Here is a 19,742-nt window from a genome sequence, read left to right on the forward strand (position 1 = left end):
AATAAATAGGGTTGACCTCAGAGATGATATAGTTGCTCCCACAGAGACATCCTAAGACTGTTTACTTCAGCCACTGGCCTAAGCAAGTAAGTCACAGATGTGACCCCAAAACAAGTGCCTTTCAATTTTGTATAGCATGGCATACTATAAGCTGATGGGCATTCATGAGAAATTTGCTTCTTCAGACGTATTAAAGCCGAATCCTGCTCTAGCCATTTTGGTACACTAGGGAAGATCAACTGGCAGCTTCGGGGCTGAAAAACACCCCCAAAAACCTCAAACTCCAATGTAAAAGTGCCAAAGCCAGAGTTCATTACTGAGCAGATGCCAGAAATGAACAAATTCACAGCCAACCAGCATTTTTGGTCTCTATAGCTGTTTGATCTCCACTAACACTCAAATATAACCATCATTACTGGGTGGTCGCAATGAGCCACACAATTCATCTAAGTTGACTTGAGTCACTGATTAGTCATGATGGCTTGCTTCATACTTAATTTTGCTAACAGACCATCCAAGAAGTCTATGCTCAGGTCTTTTCTAGTGTCCAGACCACCATAGTGTCTGGAGATCCACCGTGCTGAACACTTCACCCTCATAACTACATAGATTTAATTCAAATTAATTCATTATTATTTATGTGAGCACTTAGAAAAAAGGAGAAAGGATTGGCTATAAGGTAATGTCAATGTGAAAGGTTTAAAAAGTGACGTAGCGTGGATGAGATTCAGTACAAAATCCTGCTGATAATATGTCTTTACTTGACTGATGTGTTGAATTCGGTTCAGAATGACATTCACGTCTGATGGAGTCTATTTACTACAATGAGCTAATTACAAAACTAAATTCTGCAGGAAAGCAAGTAGATAATGACTCAGTGTAAGAATGCATAGTATGATGTCAACAGCAGCATTCATTATAACTAAAAACATAATTTAATAGGAAATAGCATAAATAGTTTAGTTGCTATGTTAGAAACAGTGGGAAAATCTACAACAATAAATCCAAATTTTCTTCCAAGCCATAGAAACACAACTATTCTGCATGCCAAGTATGTTTTTAGAGACTTCCCCCACCCCCTAATCATGCATAACTGTCACATGTGACTTATTACACATCTGTCTGTGGCTGCACGGTGCACCAGATGCTGCAGTTAATGCCACACCTAACCTTCCGCCATTAAGTCGGTATAATAAAACCCAAGTGGAATTTTCCACTGCCAGCCTGCCTTCCTCTGTCACCGCTGTCCAGTACTGGGAGAAGCCTGTAGGGGATAGCCCAGACAGGATATTAATGGGTCCCTCCAAAAGTCAGAAGGCCTGACAGAGCCCTGTTTCATTGTCACCTTGCCTTGGAGGACGAGGAAAAACTTGCAAAGCTTATTAGGTGAATAGAGCTGTTTCTCACTCTAACTTACTCGATCTCTGCCTCGCCGCTTCATTAGACTGTCTTACATCAGAGACCCGCTCCTGTCCCTGTTTCCTCACCACATCGCCACACTCACTTCCACACGCACTCACACACACAGGGTGACATCTCCCACCTAATCAAGTAGTGGATTATCTTGTCCTGATAAATTGGAGCTTGTAGCACTTGAAAGGTCCTCTTGGAAGAGTGCCTCCTCCCCCTGACAGCTAGATTGAGCCCCCAGGGAGCAAGGAGAGAGAACATTGCCTGGTAATGATTTGTGGTAAATCGGACAAATGTTTTTGGAGAGACCTCTTTCAAGCAAGGAGCTTGATGAATTTAAAGAATGTGAAGAAACTCTGGAAACCTCAAGAGAAATTTCTGAAAGGAAAATTATATGTTATGTGTGCATTTTTATTTTATTTTTTTGAATGAAGTTGATAAAAGTGAATCAACTGCCCACAAGATTTTAATTAATCTTTTCAAGAAAATGAAAAATAAAGTCCGACAAATATGAAGGCCAAAGGAAACTGAAAAGAAAGTCACTTTTTTAGGAGATATTTCTTTTATCATATAATTTTGTTATCTTTACATAAACTCTTATATGTTAAAAACAGAACAAGATAATTTTCCCCACATATCACTTCAGACTGAAGAATAATTTTTCATGGCCCAACTTATCATTAGCTTATCCAGGCATGGCTGCCATATATAAGCAGGGGTTAAAGTGGCATTTGCCAGGGAGAATCCTAAGATCTGCTATAGCCATGTGTTGGTGCAGCACAGGGAAAAGAATCACACAGGAAATAAAAATGCAAATTTGCATAGTGAACTCCAAGTAGATTTGTTTTCTTTGCATACAGGATGTGATCAGCTGACCTTGGATGCTGCTGCTCTAAAGTCTCCTGCTTCTTGTAGATTAAATTGAATTAACTGACATATATAAGCAGCCCAATCAGATCAAACTTAAATGTCTGCTGCTTTCAATATAACATAACATTGACCATGAACACCACAGCCTGCTCTGCACCAGTCCAACCCAGCATTGTAAACCTTACACAGTACTGCAAACGAATTAATTTAGCCTCCATCAAGGAGTACTCAAGGACCCTTCAATTTATCTTTCAAGTTTTTTCAGAATGTAAAAAAATATAACTTCTGCAAAACATCATAGACGCTGTCTGACTTATCAAATGTCACTGTGCTGTTTTTATCTTTGAAAATAATCTCTTCTTCCTCTCCTGTCCTCTCTTACTGATGTCTTTCTCCATCTCTTAGACTAAACTGATCACACATTGTTGCTTTGTTTTCTCCCTGGGAAATACAGTGTTTGCAGACACACTGTGGTCCAGACTGCACAGAAACATTTGGTGTTTAGAAGTATTTGTTGAGTTGTGTGAAAAATTTATAGTTACCTGCCAATTTAAATGTTTCTCAGATATGCTTGCTGATCTAGTGTTAGCCAAAGCCCTCAGCTAAAGGACAAAGTTCCACAAGTACAACTTTATTGACATGAAATCATAAAATCACAGTGACAAAAAAAACAAAAACAAAAGAAAAACATGGGTTGTCATACTTAGTACTATGCAAGTATCTCCATGACATCAACTGGAAACAATGCCAGACAGCAGCACTCAAAAAATGAACTCTCTTTACAGTACTATGTATTAAGCTAGGTTAGCTAGCTTAATGAAATTTTGTTACCAATTAATCAAAGGTGCTGTTCTGGATAATTCTGGTCCACATTAACCAACCCAGTATCACAACATACTGTGTACAGATGTGTATAGACACGCCAGTCCACCGTGTTCATGTCACTTGTCCATTTGGCTGTTCAAAATTTGAAATGTACACCCATGCAGAAGTTGCATTACCGGCAGAAGGAGATAATATATTTAAAGCCAAGAAGCTGAAGTGCAGAAAATGTATGAAATACATTGCAGGGTCCTTAATTGCTGGAAACGATTAAGCTAGGCAGGCTAGGCATATTATTATATATAATAAAATTAAGCTTACTGTATATATATATATATATATATATATATATACACACACACATATAAATATATATTAATTATATATATTATATATATTTATTATATAAATTATATATGATATATATATATATTCATATTATATTATATATATATATATATATATATATCATATAATATATATATTATTATAATAATATATAATATATATATATATATATATATATATATATATATATTTTTATAGATTATATATAGATATATATATATATATATATATATATATAGGGGTGCAACGATACACAAAATTCACGGTTCGGTTCGATACTTTGGTGTCACGGTTCGATATTTTTTCGATACAAAAAAAATGTTCATGCCTTTTTAATTTGTCATTTATTAAAATTATAAATATATATTTTAACTCAAAAGTACAGTTTTTAAATTTAACCCTAACCCTTGTGCGTGTTTTTTATTTTGACAGCGAATGCGCACCTGCGGACCACTTATGTGCAGCCCTGGTTATTTAGCTCTCATATTGCAGCCACAGAAATTTTTTGTCCATGAAACCATAAAGCTGCACTTTCTTTTTGCCTTATAGTCTGATTTGTCATAACTTTTCCGTTTTGTGGTAAGCTTTTCTTTGGCTGTCACTTCTTCACCCTGACCTGTCTTATTTGGCTCAGCAGAACTAAAATATATATCCTGCTGCTTTTACACACGCACTCACATAACGCTCAGCGATTCTCTGCGCGATCAACCTCTCACATGTTTAAGCTTGCTGCGGGAGATTTCACTTGTCATGTTTGCATAGTAAGCTAACGATTAATAAGACGATGTCAGAGGAATTGGTGCACAAATTATCATCACTCACAGATCAGTGCTGTCGCTCTCTATACACAGTTCGCGCGATTGCAAAGTGAAAGCAAAAAAACAAGCGCAAATTCAAACGCGATTTCAATATGTCACATATTGACAGTGGCTCACCGATGCCAATGACATAATTACCCAGCTACATTTCTGAAAGAATGCAAAAGCATTGACATATATTTTTCCTTCCTACAATAGCCCGACGGGCAGGGAGAGATAGATTTTGGTAGCCCGACTGGAAAAATCGCTAGCCCCGGGACGTCGGGCTAGCGATATTGCGAGCCCTGTATCTGATTGAGGAATCATGCATCTTTGGAAAAGAGAGCTATACTATACGCTTCTTCTGGGCTATATTCTCAGCAGCATATTAAACAGCTGTCTAAATGACTCGGCTAAAGTTAGTAGCATGCTTGTTGTTTTTGTCTTTGCACTAGGATGATGTCGGCGTAAATGTGCAGTCATATTCGTTGTGTTCCCACTAGTGCTTTCAGGTTAATCTCGTTGAAATGACCTTAACGCCACAACACGGCAAATCTCCGTTAACGAGCTACCCCTGATCGCCCCGTGCATGGGGCTAGACGGCCAACACGTTAACGAGCTAACTGCGCTAACACACTAGTTCCCACCCATGTAATTGAGCATTGCGTGGCACATCCAACATACTGTTTTACTTTAGTCCATGACGCGCTTACCTTCAGGGTCATACGTCACATGAAAACCAAAATAATTCCAAACGCCAGATCTGAATGAGGGTGGGGGAGGTTCAATTTGCCATGTTGCAAGGAGAGCTTAACTTCTGTCTCGCTAGCTTGCTCGACAGTGCAGCCTAGGCGGAGTTGTCGAACGCAGATTCACTGAGCGCTCAACACAGACAGCATCGTCAGAAGGAAAGTTGATAAAATAAATTACAAATTTTGTATTGTTCGATACATATGCGTACCGAACCGAAAGCACTGTATCGAACGGTTCAATATCGATACGAATATCGTTGTACCCCTAATATATACATATATATATACATGTAATGTCTGTTTAAATGCTTTCCTTTGATTATTTTCATGTTGGCTTGAATTAAAATATTTCCCTCTGCTGTTACTGCACCTTACTGCAACTTCTGCAAGCGGGACATTTCACGTTTTGTAGAGGCATAGGGTGATGGACACGGTGGACCAGCGCGCCTGTTATACACTTTGCATGATATCGGGCTGCTTTAACCCCTGATAAGCATGCTTCAGGGACTTAAATCCTTATTTGAGGAAAATAGTCTAGAATCCTTGCTATAGTTTTTGTTTTTGCCCATAATGTCATTAAAGGGATGTGTTTTTTTAATGTTTAAATATTTGTGTGGGAACAATGGCAATAGTAAGGGTCCAGTGAGAAAAATAGTAGTTACTTGATGCACCTAATTATTTACACAAGCTTCACAATTTGGTTTGCCAAGTAATCAAATTTTAGTGGACACCTCTTTGTTCCACCTGGCAATAGGTTGTTGGCAGACTCTTAAATGATAAATGTGCAACACAAATCAGTGTGTCTTTGACTGCTTCTAATTGTATGCCCACTACTGAGACAACCTCACTCTTTTCCTGCTTGCCTTTCATGAATAGCTCATGTCTTCAAAAATCGCCAAATATCTTGGTGTTGCATGACATTTACAATTCAACTATTATATAAAGTTTTCTGAATAATCAACTCTGACAATGGCCTGATTTGTTCTTGTTAGTTGTTGTTGTGAGCAAAATTTTTATTGCTTTCTCTTCTGCTCTTTGTTTCCTCTGTTCCCCTTTTGTAGGAAAACCCTTACATGTGTAACAATGAATGTGACGCCACCACTGAAGAGCTCGCCCACCCCCCAGGGCTGATGTTCGACACTGAGGGCCGCAACCCCACAACCTTCTGGCAGTCCACCTCCTGGAAGAAGTACCCAAAACCCCTACTGGTCAACATCACTCTATCTTGGAACAAAACCATTGAGCTGACTGAAGACATTGTCCTCACCTTTGAGTCAGGCCGACCCGAACAGATGGTCCTAGAAAAATCACTAGATTATGGACGAACCTGGCAGCCCTACCAGTTCTACGCCACTGATTGCTTGGACGCCTTCACCATGGAGCCCAAGACGGTGCAAGACCTAACTCAGCATACCCTACTGGACATTATCTGCACCGAGGACTACTCACGAGGGTACGTGTGGAAGAACGACAAAACTGTACGCTTTGAGATCAAGGACCGATTTGCACTGTTTGCTGGACCCCGGCTCCACAACATGGCCTCACTTTACGGCCAGCTAGACACGACCAAGAAGCTGAGGGACTTCTTTACCATTACTGATCTGAGAATCCGCCTGCTCCGGCCTGCCACAGGAGCAACGATGGTGGATGAGAACAACCTGTCCAGATACTTCTATGCCATTTCTGACATCAAAGTTCAGGGCAGGTAAGGCATAAAATAATCTGTACAAATACTGTTTGATGGACTCAAGGCTGGATTACCAAAAACGAAAAGGGGGTTACAACCCATGAGCCTCAGACTGCAAGGGACTTTAAAAAAGCTAGGTCCAGTGTTTGTCTTAACTTTGATAAGTGAGTCAGTTCAAATTTTCATATAAATTGACAGTGAATCAGTTATCGGCCAGCAGGGGTGTAACAAAAAAGGTGCCCATATAGGTTAATCTAACAATGAGTTGACTCATTCTTTGTAAGGATCCTTTTAGAATCGACTGTTTCGTTTTTTTTCTATATTTTCTATATTCATTATTACAACTACAGTGCAGCTGCCCAGAAGTGAAGAAAATGTGTTGACTGTTGTCCATTCTTTCCAATTAGGCAGTGGATCTATAATGTTGTGCAGAGTTCACCAGTTGTCAGCATGTCTTAATTAACCAAGCAGCTTACAGTTTGCTGAAGCACTCTACTTTAGACAAGAATTCACTCAGCTGTCTTTTAGCCCACGGAGCACATCAGATGTAACATTTCAGCCATCAGGTCACTGTACGCTGTAATTAGTGTTTGATTTACAAAGTCTCTGGAGGGTCATATAACATCAAAACAAGACTCCGCTGTAGTGTTAGCGCAAAGGTTAACGAAAGCTTCCCCCGCTTCGTGACGCTATACTACAAGAGTCAGTGAAGCGTCGACTTAAGTGGATCTGTTTTACACCGTGTAGTTTTTCAATTTAACAGACGTGAATGCGGTAGTGTGGGTGGAGGAATGAAGATTTAATTACTCATGTTTTGCTCTTCACATGTGAGAGACTCAGCTGTACAGAAGCACAGTGTGCAGAACGTCACAACAATTCGAGGAAATATGTGGAAGTGTTGAAGTCGGGCTGGCACACAGCAGTGCGTGTGTTGCAGCTTTTCTCAGCCTCAAGACAGACTTGGAAAGAGGACTAGAAATATAAACATCAGCAGTGTCCTGTTCAGTCTCATCAAATAATTGTTCGAGCCAGTGTAGTTGTTGGGGAAAAGTAAATCAAAAGTTCTGAATATGAGCATCAACACTTGATAGGAATTTAGAAATGGCGTCATTCTCATCATACTCATGGCATTGCATGTTTGTATGGCTCTGATAGTATTCACGTTATATTGCCAAATGCCTTATGATTCTCTAATTTGTTGATTTGCTTAATATGCTATTGAAATTGCCTACAAATATACTATGGATCACTCTAATGCACAGTAAATGGGCAGGTACCCTTCAGCACAAAGGCTATGATAATGAATGCTTTTCTCAGAAATTGAATTTTTGACTTTTCTCGTGATTGAGAAGGTCATTCAGCAAAAATAACTGGAGGGAATTTACTAACACAAAAGAGTTGGACGTGGCATCCATTTAACACACGGTGAAATGAAGAGGGCTGTCATAAGAGCAGATTATTTATTCTATCTGACTAATCATGACCGAACTCATACATCGCTATGGGGCTGTATATTTGAGCAATGGCATTGCGGCACCGTCGGGCCGTGGTCGTTTACCAGCCTGCTGCTTTTAGAGTGACGCTCGACTAAGAAATATTCCCCACTGTTTACCAAAGGTAACACACAGTTCAGCCATAATGAGATACACTCTACACAGAGAGGCTTCACTCTGCCCCCCGCCCACGGGCCCTGGTGTGGTGTAAGTCCCCCCACCCAGCCACTCAGGCCCTGTTGTGGTGTAAGTGCCCCCACCCCCCCCCCCATGGCGAATCACTGCTCAGCTCCTTTCTCCATGCGTCGTATACTAGACATAAGCTCCTTAACCCCCAGAATACAGTTCTGTGAGACGCGCCAGGAAAGTTTTCGCTGGGGCAGTGAGGTTGAATCTGGCATATTTTACTGTGCTGGACTCATCTACCATCCGCCTGGATCAGAAGCAGGAGTGGGTGTGGAGGAAAATACAGTAGGAGAGTTTGCAGATTTTCTGCCCTTGCCACAACAGTGCGAGAAACAAAGAAAGGAACCTAAGCTCTTTGCCAAAGTAGGTCAACCTAAAAATGAGAGAAGAAGCGCAGTTTTGCAGAAGCAGTCCTCTTTGCATCTTTAACATATAGCTAAAGTTGGTACAGGGAAGCCAGGAGTGTCATGCATGACCATTCTATTATAGCTGATTACAAGAAAGAAACAGACCAAAGGCACAAGGGACCGAAAAATCAATGCTGAGAATTTCAAATCAAACCAAGCATGAAGCTGCGAGATGGATGTGAACAATGCATTTTGGCTGGTGACTTAAATGAATTTGACACCCTCACTGTTTCATTGTATCAGCTAAGCTAAATGGATGTATGCAGAGAGACACTGTGGTGGGTTAGGGGGAATTTTCTAATTATCTACTGTATGACTTTGGAGTAATTGCTCAAACACCCTGCCCCCCTCCTTTTTTTTACAAGCTTTACAGTAACTACAGCTGTAGCCAGAGAGACAGTTTCACCAACTGTCTCCCTCTCTTCACTCGATCTCACCTTCCTTTTCCTTCCTCCTGCTTCTGATCAATATAGTGTAATTAAAGCTGGAGAAGATTCAGGCTACTAAAAGATCTCTTTCTGGCTATCGGTTTTTCTGTTTCAGGCCTGTATACATCAAACAGTTTTATATATATTTGTGTGTGTTTGTGTGTGTGTGCCAATCACATACCCACAAAAGCACTTCCCACTATCAAAGCAAGAAAAATACAGCTAATAGGAAGAACTGTAGGTGGGATTTCTGGCACTTCTCTTTTTAATCACCGTCACGGTTTTTAATTGCCAAAATCTACCAGGACAATCCTTTTAGGCCAGAGATTTAAATAACCTCCCAATCTGGCAACAGATTGTTACAAACCTTTTTCCCACTGTCAGTGCATAAAATATCATTTAAGAACCATCATGAACTACTTTTCCAGCCTGTTTCCACCCTGCTTGTGTTAAGCAAATGATTTGATAAGTGAAGAGAAAGTTTGTTTTAACAATTTATCCCTCTGCCTGGAAGTTGTGATTCAATTTCCAGAGCATATATGTGCAGAAATGGAAATATCATGGATCATTGGATTTTTTACATTTTTAATATATTCGTTTTTACTTTTTAAACCATTTAACATATGACCCTAAACTATGAATTACCTAACAATCATTTTCATTGTACACTTATTGATGAATATGTTCAGTTAAAATAAGGACTGTTTTTAACAGTAGAACCTTGAATTTTTAAACATATTAGTTTAGTTTTCTTAACAAATCATTCATTATTCAGAATTAATTAAGAAAAAACAAAAACGCGGGGTCAATATTATTAGCTTACTGAAAATCTGACATTTTTCATTGACCCATAGCACAAACCACTCCTGTGCAATGACCTGCTTTAACTTGTTCAAAGCTTGTAAAATCGCACCAAAAGTGAGGTTTATCTTCTAATTTACGCACTATAAAAAATTGGGTTAGGCTTTGAGTTGTCACTTAAGAAGGGATCAAGCTAAAAACTAAAGAAATCAGTTTTGATGCTCATAAAGCAGGACATAGATATATAAATTTATTACAGCTTTTCAGATGTCACAGTGTCATCAACAGGACTGAAGTATTATCAAGAATTATAAAGAGAGCACCACCGTCCAGAACAAATCTGACAGTGGTAGAAAGCAAAAGACTTTAAAAATAAATTAGTGAGAGGTGTGTCTAATGACCACTGAACAACTGCCAAGACACGAATGAATGGCTTATCCAAGTCTAGAACTGTAGTCTCAAAGATGACAGGCACAGAAGTCTGCACAGGAATGGACTGCCGGGCTGTGGAACAAGAAAAACTCCTCTTCTGCAGAAGACATGACTTCAGGCCACAGTGAGGTATGGTGAGGGAAGTGCATCCTTAGAATAGATGAGACTAAACTAAAACTCTTTAGCCACAGAGATGCTGTTTGGAGAAACAAGGGAGAGGCATACAACCCAGAGAACACCGCCTCGTAAAACATGGTGGTGGGAGTATTATGCTTCAGTACATCTGGAACTGGGAATCTCGTCAAGATGGAAGGAATCACCAAAGGAAGAAGGATATGGGAAGATATTAAAAGTAAACCTCAAGCAGTCAGCAACAACACTGGATCCAGGTCATCCTGAGTCTCCCAACACTACAGCGAACCAAAACACACGTCATTCCTGGTGAAGAACTACCTCCAAAAGACCAAACATGACTGACCTGCACGGAGCCCTCACTTAAATCACAATGAAATTCTGTGAAGTGAACTGAGGACCAGGATTTCACGCCAGAAGATCATCAACTCTGAAAGACCTTGAGAGATTCACCTGGGAAGAATTGGGTGGGATTGCTCAGGGGACGGACCAATAATTTGGACAACCAACATTTGGTTTCGGTGTCCAAAATTAAACATCCATCCATCTATTCTCTTCCACTTATCCTTGTCAGAGTTGCGAGGGGGCTATAGGCTATCCCAGCTGTCTTAGGGCGATTAGGCAGAGTACACCCTGGACAGGTCGCCAGTCTGCCGCAGGGCTAATACATAGAGACAGGCAACCATTCACACTCACATTCACACCTATGGGCAATTTAGAGTAACCAATTACCCTATCCCCACTAACTGCATGTCTTTGGACTGTGGGAGGAACCCGGAGTAGAACCTTCTCTCTCTTCTCTCTCCAAAATTAAGCAGCATTTGGGAAATAGTTAAATTTTACTGCAGTGAGTCATTCAATTTGAATAAATCACTACAACGAGCAAACTGATAGCCGTGCGGTACTGTTGATGAACAAACCACATGACCACATCAAATACATGCTGCAGTTTGAAATTCACCTGCCATCTCACACTGTCACCATGTAATAAAGGTAACAAGTAAACAATCAGTGAATAAGTAAGTGAGTATACTAATTTACATAGTGCTATTCAAAACAAATACTGCATAAACTAAGTCTACTGAAGATATTTTTGATAAAGATTATTTCTTGTGATGCAATGATCCAACTTTTAGCTTCAACACAATATTGATATTATTGTTTTGGGTATCTGCCGACATTAATTACAGATCCAAACTTTGTAAAATAACAGCACAGTCTCATTTCAGCTCTGTGTATGAGTCATTAGGCTAATGTATACTGTGTCCTTTACACTTGTGCTATTTTCTCATTTCATTTACCTGGGTTAAAAAAATAGGTTGTTCATTCTTAAGTTTACATTAATAAGCAAAGAATACACTCCACTCCAAATAAAGAAAATTTGGATTATAATCATTTCTGATCTTATATTAAATCATATCTGAAAATTGATTTTTTTTTAACAAAACTGGCATGAAATTGATCTGTAGCAATCGTATTACTGTGCCCATTCTCACTGCCCACAGAATATAATCACGTCATCATGCCTTCACAATTTAGTCTTCATTCCCACCCACCCAAAGGAATATGTGTGTGTTTTTGGCATTGTGTGTGTTTGATGAATTGCTTTGAAACCACTGTAAATCTGCATTGCTGCACGTTTTGCAATAATTGTACATCACTTAGAGTGAGTTGTCGCTGCTACAGCGGTGTCATTACTGTATTATCTTTTTGGCTCAAATCCACAATACTACAAAAAAATGGCAATGAAAGGAAAGCTTTTCATCTGTGGAATGTAGAAACACACCATCTGTAATGGATTAAACACTTCATCTCTCCTACAGACCATAGGTCGCACTATTGCTGCATTATAATTGCAGTATAGTTCAGTCCGTGTGTGCTATGGATACAGCTGTTCCAACTACAGATCAGCAATTTGGTGAGTGATGGCTCCATCGAAACTCCCCTGAGGCAGGAATAAACAAGAAGTCGATCTGCTTTTTTTTTTCGCTCTCTCTCTCGCTCCTTCTCCCTCCACAGTGCTTGGCTTGCTCTTAGGCCTGCCTGTAGTCGACAGATAATCTATTTGTGCTAATTTCATGTTTCTTACTGCCCACTTCCCCCTTGAATAAGTCATTTCACTTGTCTACCCTCTTTAGTCTCTCTCTGTCTCTTTTCCTCACTCTCTGCCGCCATGAGCATCTATTTACATCTAGCTGTGCTCTGCATTTCATCCATTTTTTTTTTTTACCAGCATTCTACATTAGTCACTGTGTGGGAGAATGCCATGTTTGTAGGACAGGCCAAGAGACTGGACCAGATAACTTTGCACCATCTGTTAAAAAATCACACCACATGTTAGTTTGATGGCTGCAATCAAATGACCCAACGGCCTTTTGTTGGTTGAGAACGATGTGTTAAGTGAGCCATTTCAAGAGGTAATGAGGCTGTAAGACAAAATATCTAGTGTACGAGTATGTCTCTGTCCATGACGGTGGAGGGAGACTCATCAAAGAGAGACAAAGGAAGTATGATGTGGCTGTCACTCAAAGGCCAGAGCTGAGAAAATAGTGTAATCATAGACCCAATTCAGTTACATTTACGAGATACTGTGGTGTCTAAATTTAAATTATTTCCACATATTGGCCCATCTCATTCATTCCAAGCTATTGATTATTTTTATTTTCAACTAATCTGCAGCATATTAATGCAGACTCTTGCAGCAGCTTGGGATGCGGCTCAGTTTAACTGTTTCATATACAGTGTTGTACTCACAAGATACATTTGAGGTGTTTCGATTTAATCTGAAATAAAAAAGAAGCAGAAAGCAGAATAAAGGAAACAAAGAAGAAGAGTTTTTGGAAGAAGTCTCATTTTTATTGTTAAATACACAAAAGTAAATAAATAGCACACAAAAAACACATTCAGAAAAAATTGACACATCTCAGGTTCATCAATTTATTGCAACCATGTTAACAACAAACATGTCCTATTGACCTTCATCAAGGCATGAGAGAAAAATATTTTTTTATCAGAAAAAAAAATCTTTAATAGTTGGGAGCATTTTGAAAGAAAGATTTAACAAAGTAAGCATTAAAGATGAGGCATTAGTGGTTTTATTAGTCCTACAAATAACTTAGATATTTCCATTGTCCATTATAAGGGTAAAATATATTTTAAAATACACTAATAAACAATGGGTAGAACGATACAAGAGAGCACAACACATTGTAATAATTTAATTATTGTAGAAGACCTGCAGTCTCTCTCATCCACCGTCCACACTGCCCTGCCTCAGTCTCCAGCCCTCCACCTCCTCTGCTCCTCAGGCCTGAAATACTGTTAAATCTGGCTACTCTGCTCCGGATTTCCCTCTTTATTTGTTCATATTACAACTCCACCACACTCTGGACTCTGTGTTCAGTTCAGCTACACTTCCTGTGCCAACAACACAGCCAGCAACACGCCAGTTCTCCACACCTTCCATCACACACTGACCCACCCTGACCCACAACATCCATCCATGACCCACTCAGCCCTGCAGTAATTATTCATTTTTTATCTAACTGCAGTCTCCTATATATTCATCTACCAATCGCACCTCCCTAGCTGTGGCACACTACATAATAAAAATGTGTATAACAGATACATGTTGCTAGGAAACCAAGCATGCCACAGATTTTTTTATCCCACACACTGGCGAATTCCTTATATGATGAATAAACACATTATAGGAAAAGTTCAATAGAATTCAGTTAAATTAGGTTTGATTTATCAAGCAACATATCACAACAACAGTCACCTCAAGGTGCTTTATATGTAAGTTAGAGACCGTACAATAATATGGAGAAAACCCCAACAATCAAATGACCTTTGAGCAAGCATTTGGGGACAGTGGGAAGGAAAAAACTCCCTTTTACCAGGAAGAAACCTCTGACAAAACTAGATGCAACTGGCTGAGGGTGAAGGGAGGAGACTGCACAAAAAAGTAATGACTTATGAGATGGTTTATTTTAACAGAGTTAAGGGGTCGAAATAATCTGAAAAGTAACTAGTAAAATATTGACCTACTGATCCCAAGTTTTCAGATGAACTCATACCTCTTCTCGATAGTTCATAGTCACCACTCTGGAGACGTTTTTGTTTTTTCTATTTGGCCCAGCTTTAGCCTGCTTTAAATGGCTCTACAGTACAACGAGTTTGCTTCTGGTGTGAGGACTGAGATCCACTTCATAGCTTAAAGGAAAATAGATATTGACATATTGGTTGACAGCCGTGAGGAAATGCTATGCTTTTGATGGGCCTTCATTTATCTCAGAAAGCCTCTTTTGCTCACATTATTATCTGGCATCTGTGTTCCCTCAGCTAGCTACCACACAGCCGCCGTTGCCTCTTTATGTCTCTCGCTTCCTCTGTCCATCAACACCAAATCACCTGTTGCTCCAGACTTCATGTCTTAGCCATTTCTTTACCTCCGTGTCTTTGATCCTCCTCCTTTAGTTCATCTCTAGCTGACACCCTCCCAGCTTGAGATTGCCAGGTTGAGGAGCTCAAAAGAAATTTTTATCAGTTGGAGCAGAAACTTTACTGTGCTGGAAGAATCTGCTTCAGAAGGCTGTAAGAGCTTTGAAAATTGTGCATACTAGATGTAAGGTTGTTTGGACAAGAGCATCTGAGTCTTTGGTACCAACCTGCAGCTGCAGAGAGGTGGAGGCAAGCAGGCGAACACTGACATACGCCTGCACAAACTAAATCCTGGTATGATTTATTAGCGCCACCTGTCCCTGTAAAGTATTTAAAAACTCAACAGATTCCTCGTCTTCTTCTCTTGCAGCTCATGCTGTGACATCTCCATTTTTAAACCTCTTGTTAACGTCAGTAATGAAAGCAATACTACTTGAGTGGAGCATTTAGTATTGACGGTCCAGTACCTAACATGTACCAGTCTGAAGCCAGCTGTCGTTGGTGTGTTCCCCTGTGAGCACTATTAATATAGAAAGTTACCTCCCATCCAATTAATCTGATATTCCCAAATGCAAAAACTTGCCCAAACACTACACATATGAACCGTGAAGGTAAAACAGAGAAGGGAAAGAGCAAGTTTGAAGGATTCGGCAGTGCACAGGCCACAGGAAGAAAACATATCGCGGTAGCAACAGCAGAGCATAGTGCATCGTATTTAGAGGCCACAGCTGTGTGAAGTCATCTGTATACAGCTAGTGGCAAAGTGTCACCACATCTGTGTTCTCTGTGACAGTGGACAAAAATGGAGATTATTCTTGGATGGTGAGACCAAAGTGTTGTGAGCAGTAATGTACCCCGTCAATCAAGGCTGCCTTAATTAACTGCTATAAAAGACACTTGGTACATTTTTAATTTTTATTCTTTTTTATTTTAACTTATTTTCAGTTTTTTTTAAGGAATTCATTCCTGGTTGATTTGTTGACACCTGTAGTTACTGTTAGTGAGAGCAAGGATGGATGATTACTGCATGTCACAGAACTCTGGAGGCGACAAAGGAAGCTGCTGCCTTTATAATAAAGACATCAGTTACAATGTAACAAGTGTAGCAATGTAACAGTTACAAGGTAAATGTAATTATTAAAAAATGCAATTTTCTAATGAGAGTAATGTCATGTTATCTGAACTATAGCGCAGCATTTAATGAAACACCTTGTCTCTACCAAAGCAGTCATTTTTCCCATGAATAAAACCTTTAGCATATTCACCTATTTAAGACGTTTAGGATGTAACCTAAAACCACCGAAACCCCCAATTCTGAGATAACAGGTATCAAAACAGTGGTTATTAACTTCCTGTGAACTCGGGCTTTCTGCTGCAGGATCACTGCACACTTTCACAAAAGGGGGAATTTGACATCTTTTGAGTCTTTTCTTTCAGCACAAAATGATTCAACTGACCACCGAATCTTGAGAGTCTGCCTTCAAAAGGAGAAAAATAAATACCCTAACTCATATTCACAGATTTATTTCAGTGCATTTCTAACATGACAGGTGCACACAGCCCTGTATCCTTGTCCTGATATGTTAAAGGTTAGACACAATGTTCAGCTCTGACACTGTCCCACAGAGTAACGAAGGAGGCGCGGGAATCGCTTTAGGTTGTCACGAGATCAAAGTGGAATTAATTTTATTGATTGACGAGGTATTCTCAGTGATAAATAGCAGAGAAATGTAGCTGATCAATTTTCTAATCTGTGTCCATGTAGCTGCAATACCAGCAGTGTGAAAAAAAAGTATTTAAAGCAGATTAGAAATAAGCAAGATGACATTTTTACATTTCTTACACAATCAGCTGAATGCAAATTCCAGTGACACTGCACTACATGCATTTTATGCTGTTGTAATTTTAGAGCTGAGGTACAGCTTAATATAAACATAGATATGTTTATATAGATTTAGTTCATACAAATTTCCTAAATGGTGAACTTGAAATGGGCTGTAAATAAAGATGACAGCGAAGTGAAAAGATGACTCTTCCATCCAACTTAAAAATTACAAATTAAAAATAAGGGGGCACCTTTATAACACTGAATCTTAGACTCAGTATATCTCACTAAAGCTCATGCTACACCCCTCAGGAGAGGACAGACTGAGGGTTAGACTGCAGACCAATGTCAAAGCACACAAGGAGGAAAAACTCAACAACAACACAGTGCCATGTTTGGCACTGATCACTACCTGCACTCATGTATATATCATGTATATATCTATCTATCTATCTACTTAGCACTTTTAATTCTTATTCTCATTTTTATTTTCATGTCTATTTAAGCTTAATTTATAACAGTATTTATAACAGTATGTTTGCACTGAAGCACCGCAGCAATTTCCTAATGTTGTAAACCTGCTCAACATTTGGCAATAAAACCCTTTCTGATTCTGATTCTGATTCTGATTCTGACTAGATTTACTTTTTGAGTAACAAAGAGATCAAATCACGAATACAGTCCTCAAATGAAACACTAGATTTAAAAAAGGATCAACACTGGCACAGGCTCCACACACTCTGATAAACACACTGAGCAGTAAGGTTTTACATTATGCAGGCACCAAGTGTTTGAGCTGTCCACCCAGGGACCAATGGTGAGTATGAAGGCCATATCCATATAATTTTCATACTCATCAAACCATTCAGTGCCCTGAGGACAGGGGCTTTGTCGTCCTCCAAAAAGGTGATCTTTCTAATGATTTACAGCTGTCATTCCTTTAAACCATGCTAGTAAGATGCCCCACCCTGAATACCACCATATCACCTTACTGAAGCAGTTACTGGTTTTCTTTCTATATATATATTTTTTTGCTGGATCCCTTAGTCCAGAAAAATCCCATCAGTTACAAAGACCTTGAAAAGTGGAAAAAGGAAAAACTGTATCTATTGTGTGTATGTACACTTTTGGGGTTAAAAGCAGCATTCGGGCAAAATTTGAAAACACTTTAATACAGTTTTGTTTGTGAATGAAAGGAGGGTGGTATGGGGAAGCCTAGAGCTCACAGGTTGAGACAGGACACGGGGAACACTGGGAGACTGGGCATACAGCACAGGTAAGCACAGCATAGCTTAAACAATCTGAGGCGAGACTGAACAAAAGTCACAGTTTGGCCATTAGGAACACGTGGACGATTGAACAATGGGGTGGAAAATAGAGTGTGGAGTTGTGATATATGTACTGCAGGAGCCTGACTGGTAGATGAGTCACAGGTGTGCAGGTGAGTCGGGAGCAGGAGAGAAATGGGGGGCCGTGAGAGAGCGGACAAACGGACGACCGAGAAGAAACACAGTGAAAGGTAAAACCGCAGAAACACTGGGACATCAGGAGCACAGGTGGGACCACAACATTTCCACGTGTAAAGTGTCTTTTACCAAGTACAGCTTCTTTTCACTCCCTTTCAAACCTCCTCTGTCTTCTCCCTTCAGTGCCTACCACTTGCACATACAAATAACTGGATGAAAAAAGGATGGATTTTGACTGCTTAGTCTCTGTTTGCTGAATAGCCCCTTTCCAAAGACAATCCAGCTTAAACCTATTGTACTGGACTTTCATAAGACCCCTTTTTTATTTTATTTTTTTAATAACACAAACAGCAAAGTGTTTGCCTTCTGTTGTTCCCCATCTGAAGTCGTTGCAGCTTAAGCAGAATTTAAAAAGAGGGCAGCCTATAGAAATCTCTGTAGGCGTAGTTTGTGTGAGGAGAGTCAGTCAGGTGAAAGTGCAATCTTTGCTTTTGAGATAGTGCTTTCAAATTATTGCTGATGTTTGAAGCGGATTGCTATAATGAAAAAATCTTTCCTGGGTCAGCTGGTAGTGACATACATAAAATACACAAGCATAAAATGTAATTCAGGTTTTAGACAAACTACAAAGGACATCATTCAAACCTCTGAACAGTCATGGGGAGTGCATTACTTTTGCAAAACAGTTTCTTATGATAATTATATTTCATTTTAGTCAAGTCAGCTATTAGCTTATTTAACTTCCACAGTGGTCAGAATTAGAACATATGCACAATGACCACTTCATTAGGTACACGTGTCCGACCACTCATTAATACCAATTTCTTACCAGCCAATCACATGGCAGCAAGTCAGTTCATTTAGTCATGTAGACATGATCAGTGCAACCTCTGTGCTCATTTCAGTCAGTATGGACCAAAATCTCTCATTGTTTCCAGGACTTTGTTCAATCTGTTTGCCATGAAGCAAAAGGGGGTCCATCCCCTTTTAGCATGGTGCACTTAATGAATTGTCCCGTGAGTGTATATCAACATATTCTCTTTCTTACTAAAAACAGCTGATGCTCATATTTACTATATGCATACCAAAACAAATTGTAGAAACAAAGGATTTAATAGCAGAGCACAGTTCTGTCCAACTACAGGATGAAGTACACTCAAAGCTTCTTGCACAAAAAAATCAAGAGCTAAGCCACCGTTTCACTGACACTGAACCCACAGAAGGTGCACGAGCCAATCCGTTCTTTTTATCACAGGCCAGAGAAATCAACCAAGTCCACAGATATGAGGAGCAAAGCGACAAGTGACATGAAAGATTATATCAGCAGAACAGAGGACAGGAGGCACCTCGCCTCGACAAATCCTTTTCTCGTTCTCAGGGATGCAGCCACATTCATTTTTTTACTTTGAAAGATGACATTAACACGTCATACAAAATGGATCG

The 19,742-nt window shown here is 39.6% G+C and overlaps 1 protein-coding gene across 11 annotated transcripts in view; it reads left to right on the forward strand.

The window, feature by feature from the left end:
• Positions 1-19,742, forward strand: part of ntng1a (netrin g1a) — a 127,014-nt gene that overhangs the window by 51,799 nt on the left and 55,473 nt on the right. For all 11 annotated transcript variants that reach the window (XM_014338153.2, XM_005936530.3, XM_042226604.1 and 8 more), the window contains exon 3: positions 6,061-6,704. In XM_014338153.2, coding sequence (XP_014193639.1) covers positions 6,061-6,704 — 644 coding nt within the window. The remainder of the gene's footprint in view (positions 1-6,060; positions 6,705-19,742) is intronic.

This window comes from Haplochromis burtoni, unplaced genomic scaffold (assembly GCF_018398535.1).
Source record: "Haplochromis burtoni strain Fernald_Lab_line unplaced genomic scaffold, NCSU_Asbu1 Contig_220, whole genome shotgun sequence".
Taxonomy (NCBI): Eukaryota; Metazoa; Chordata; class Actinopteri; order Cichliformes; family Cichlidae; genus Haplochromis; species Haplochromis burtoni.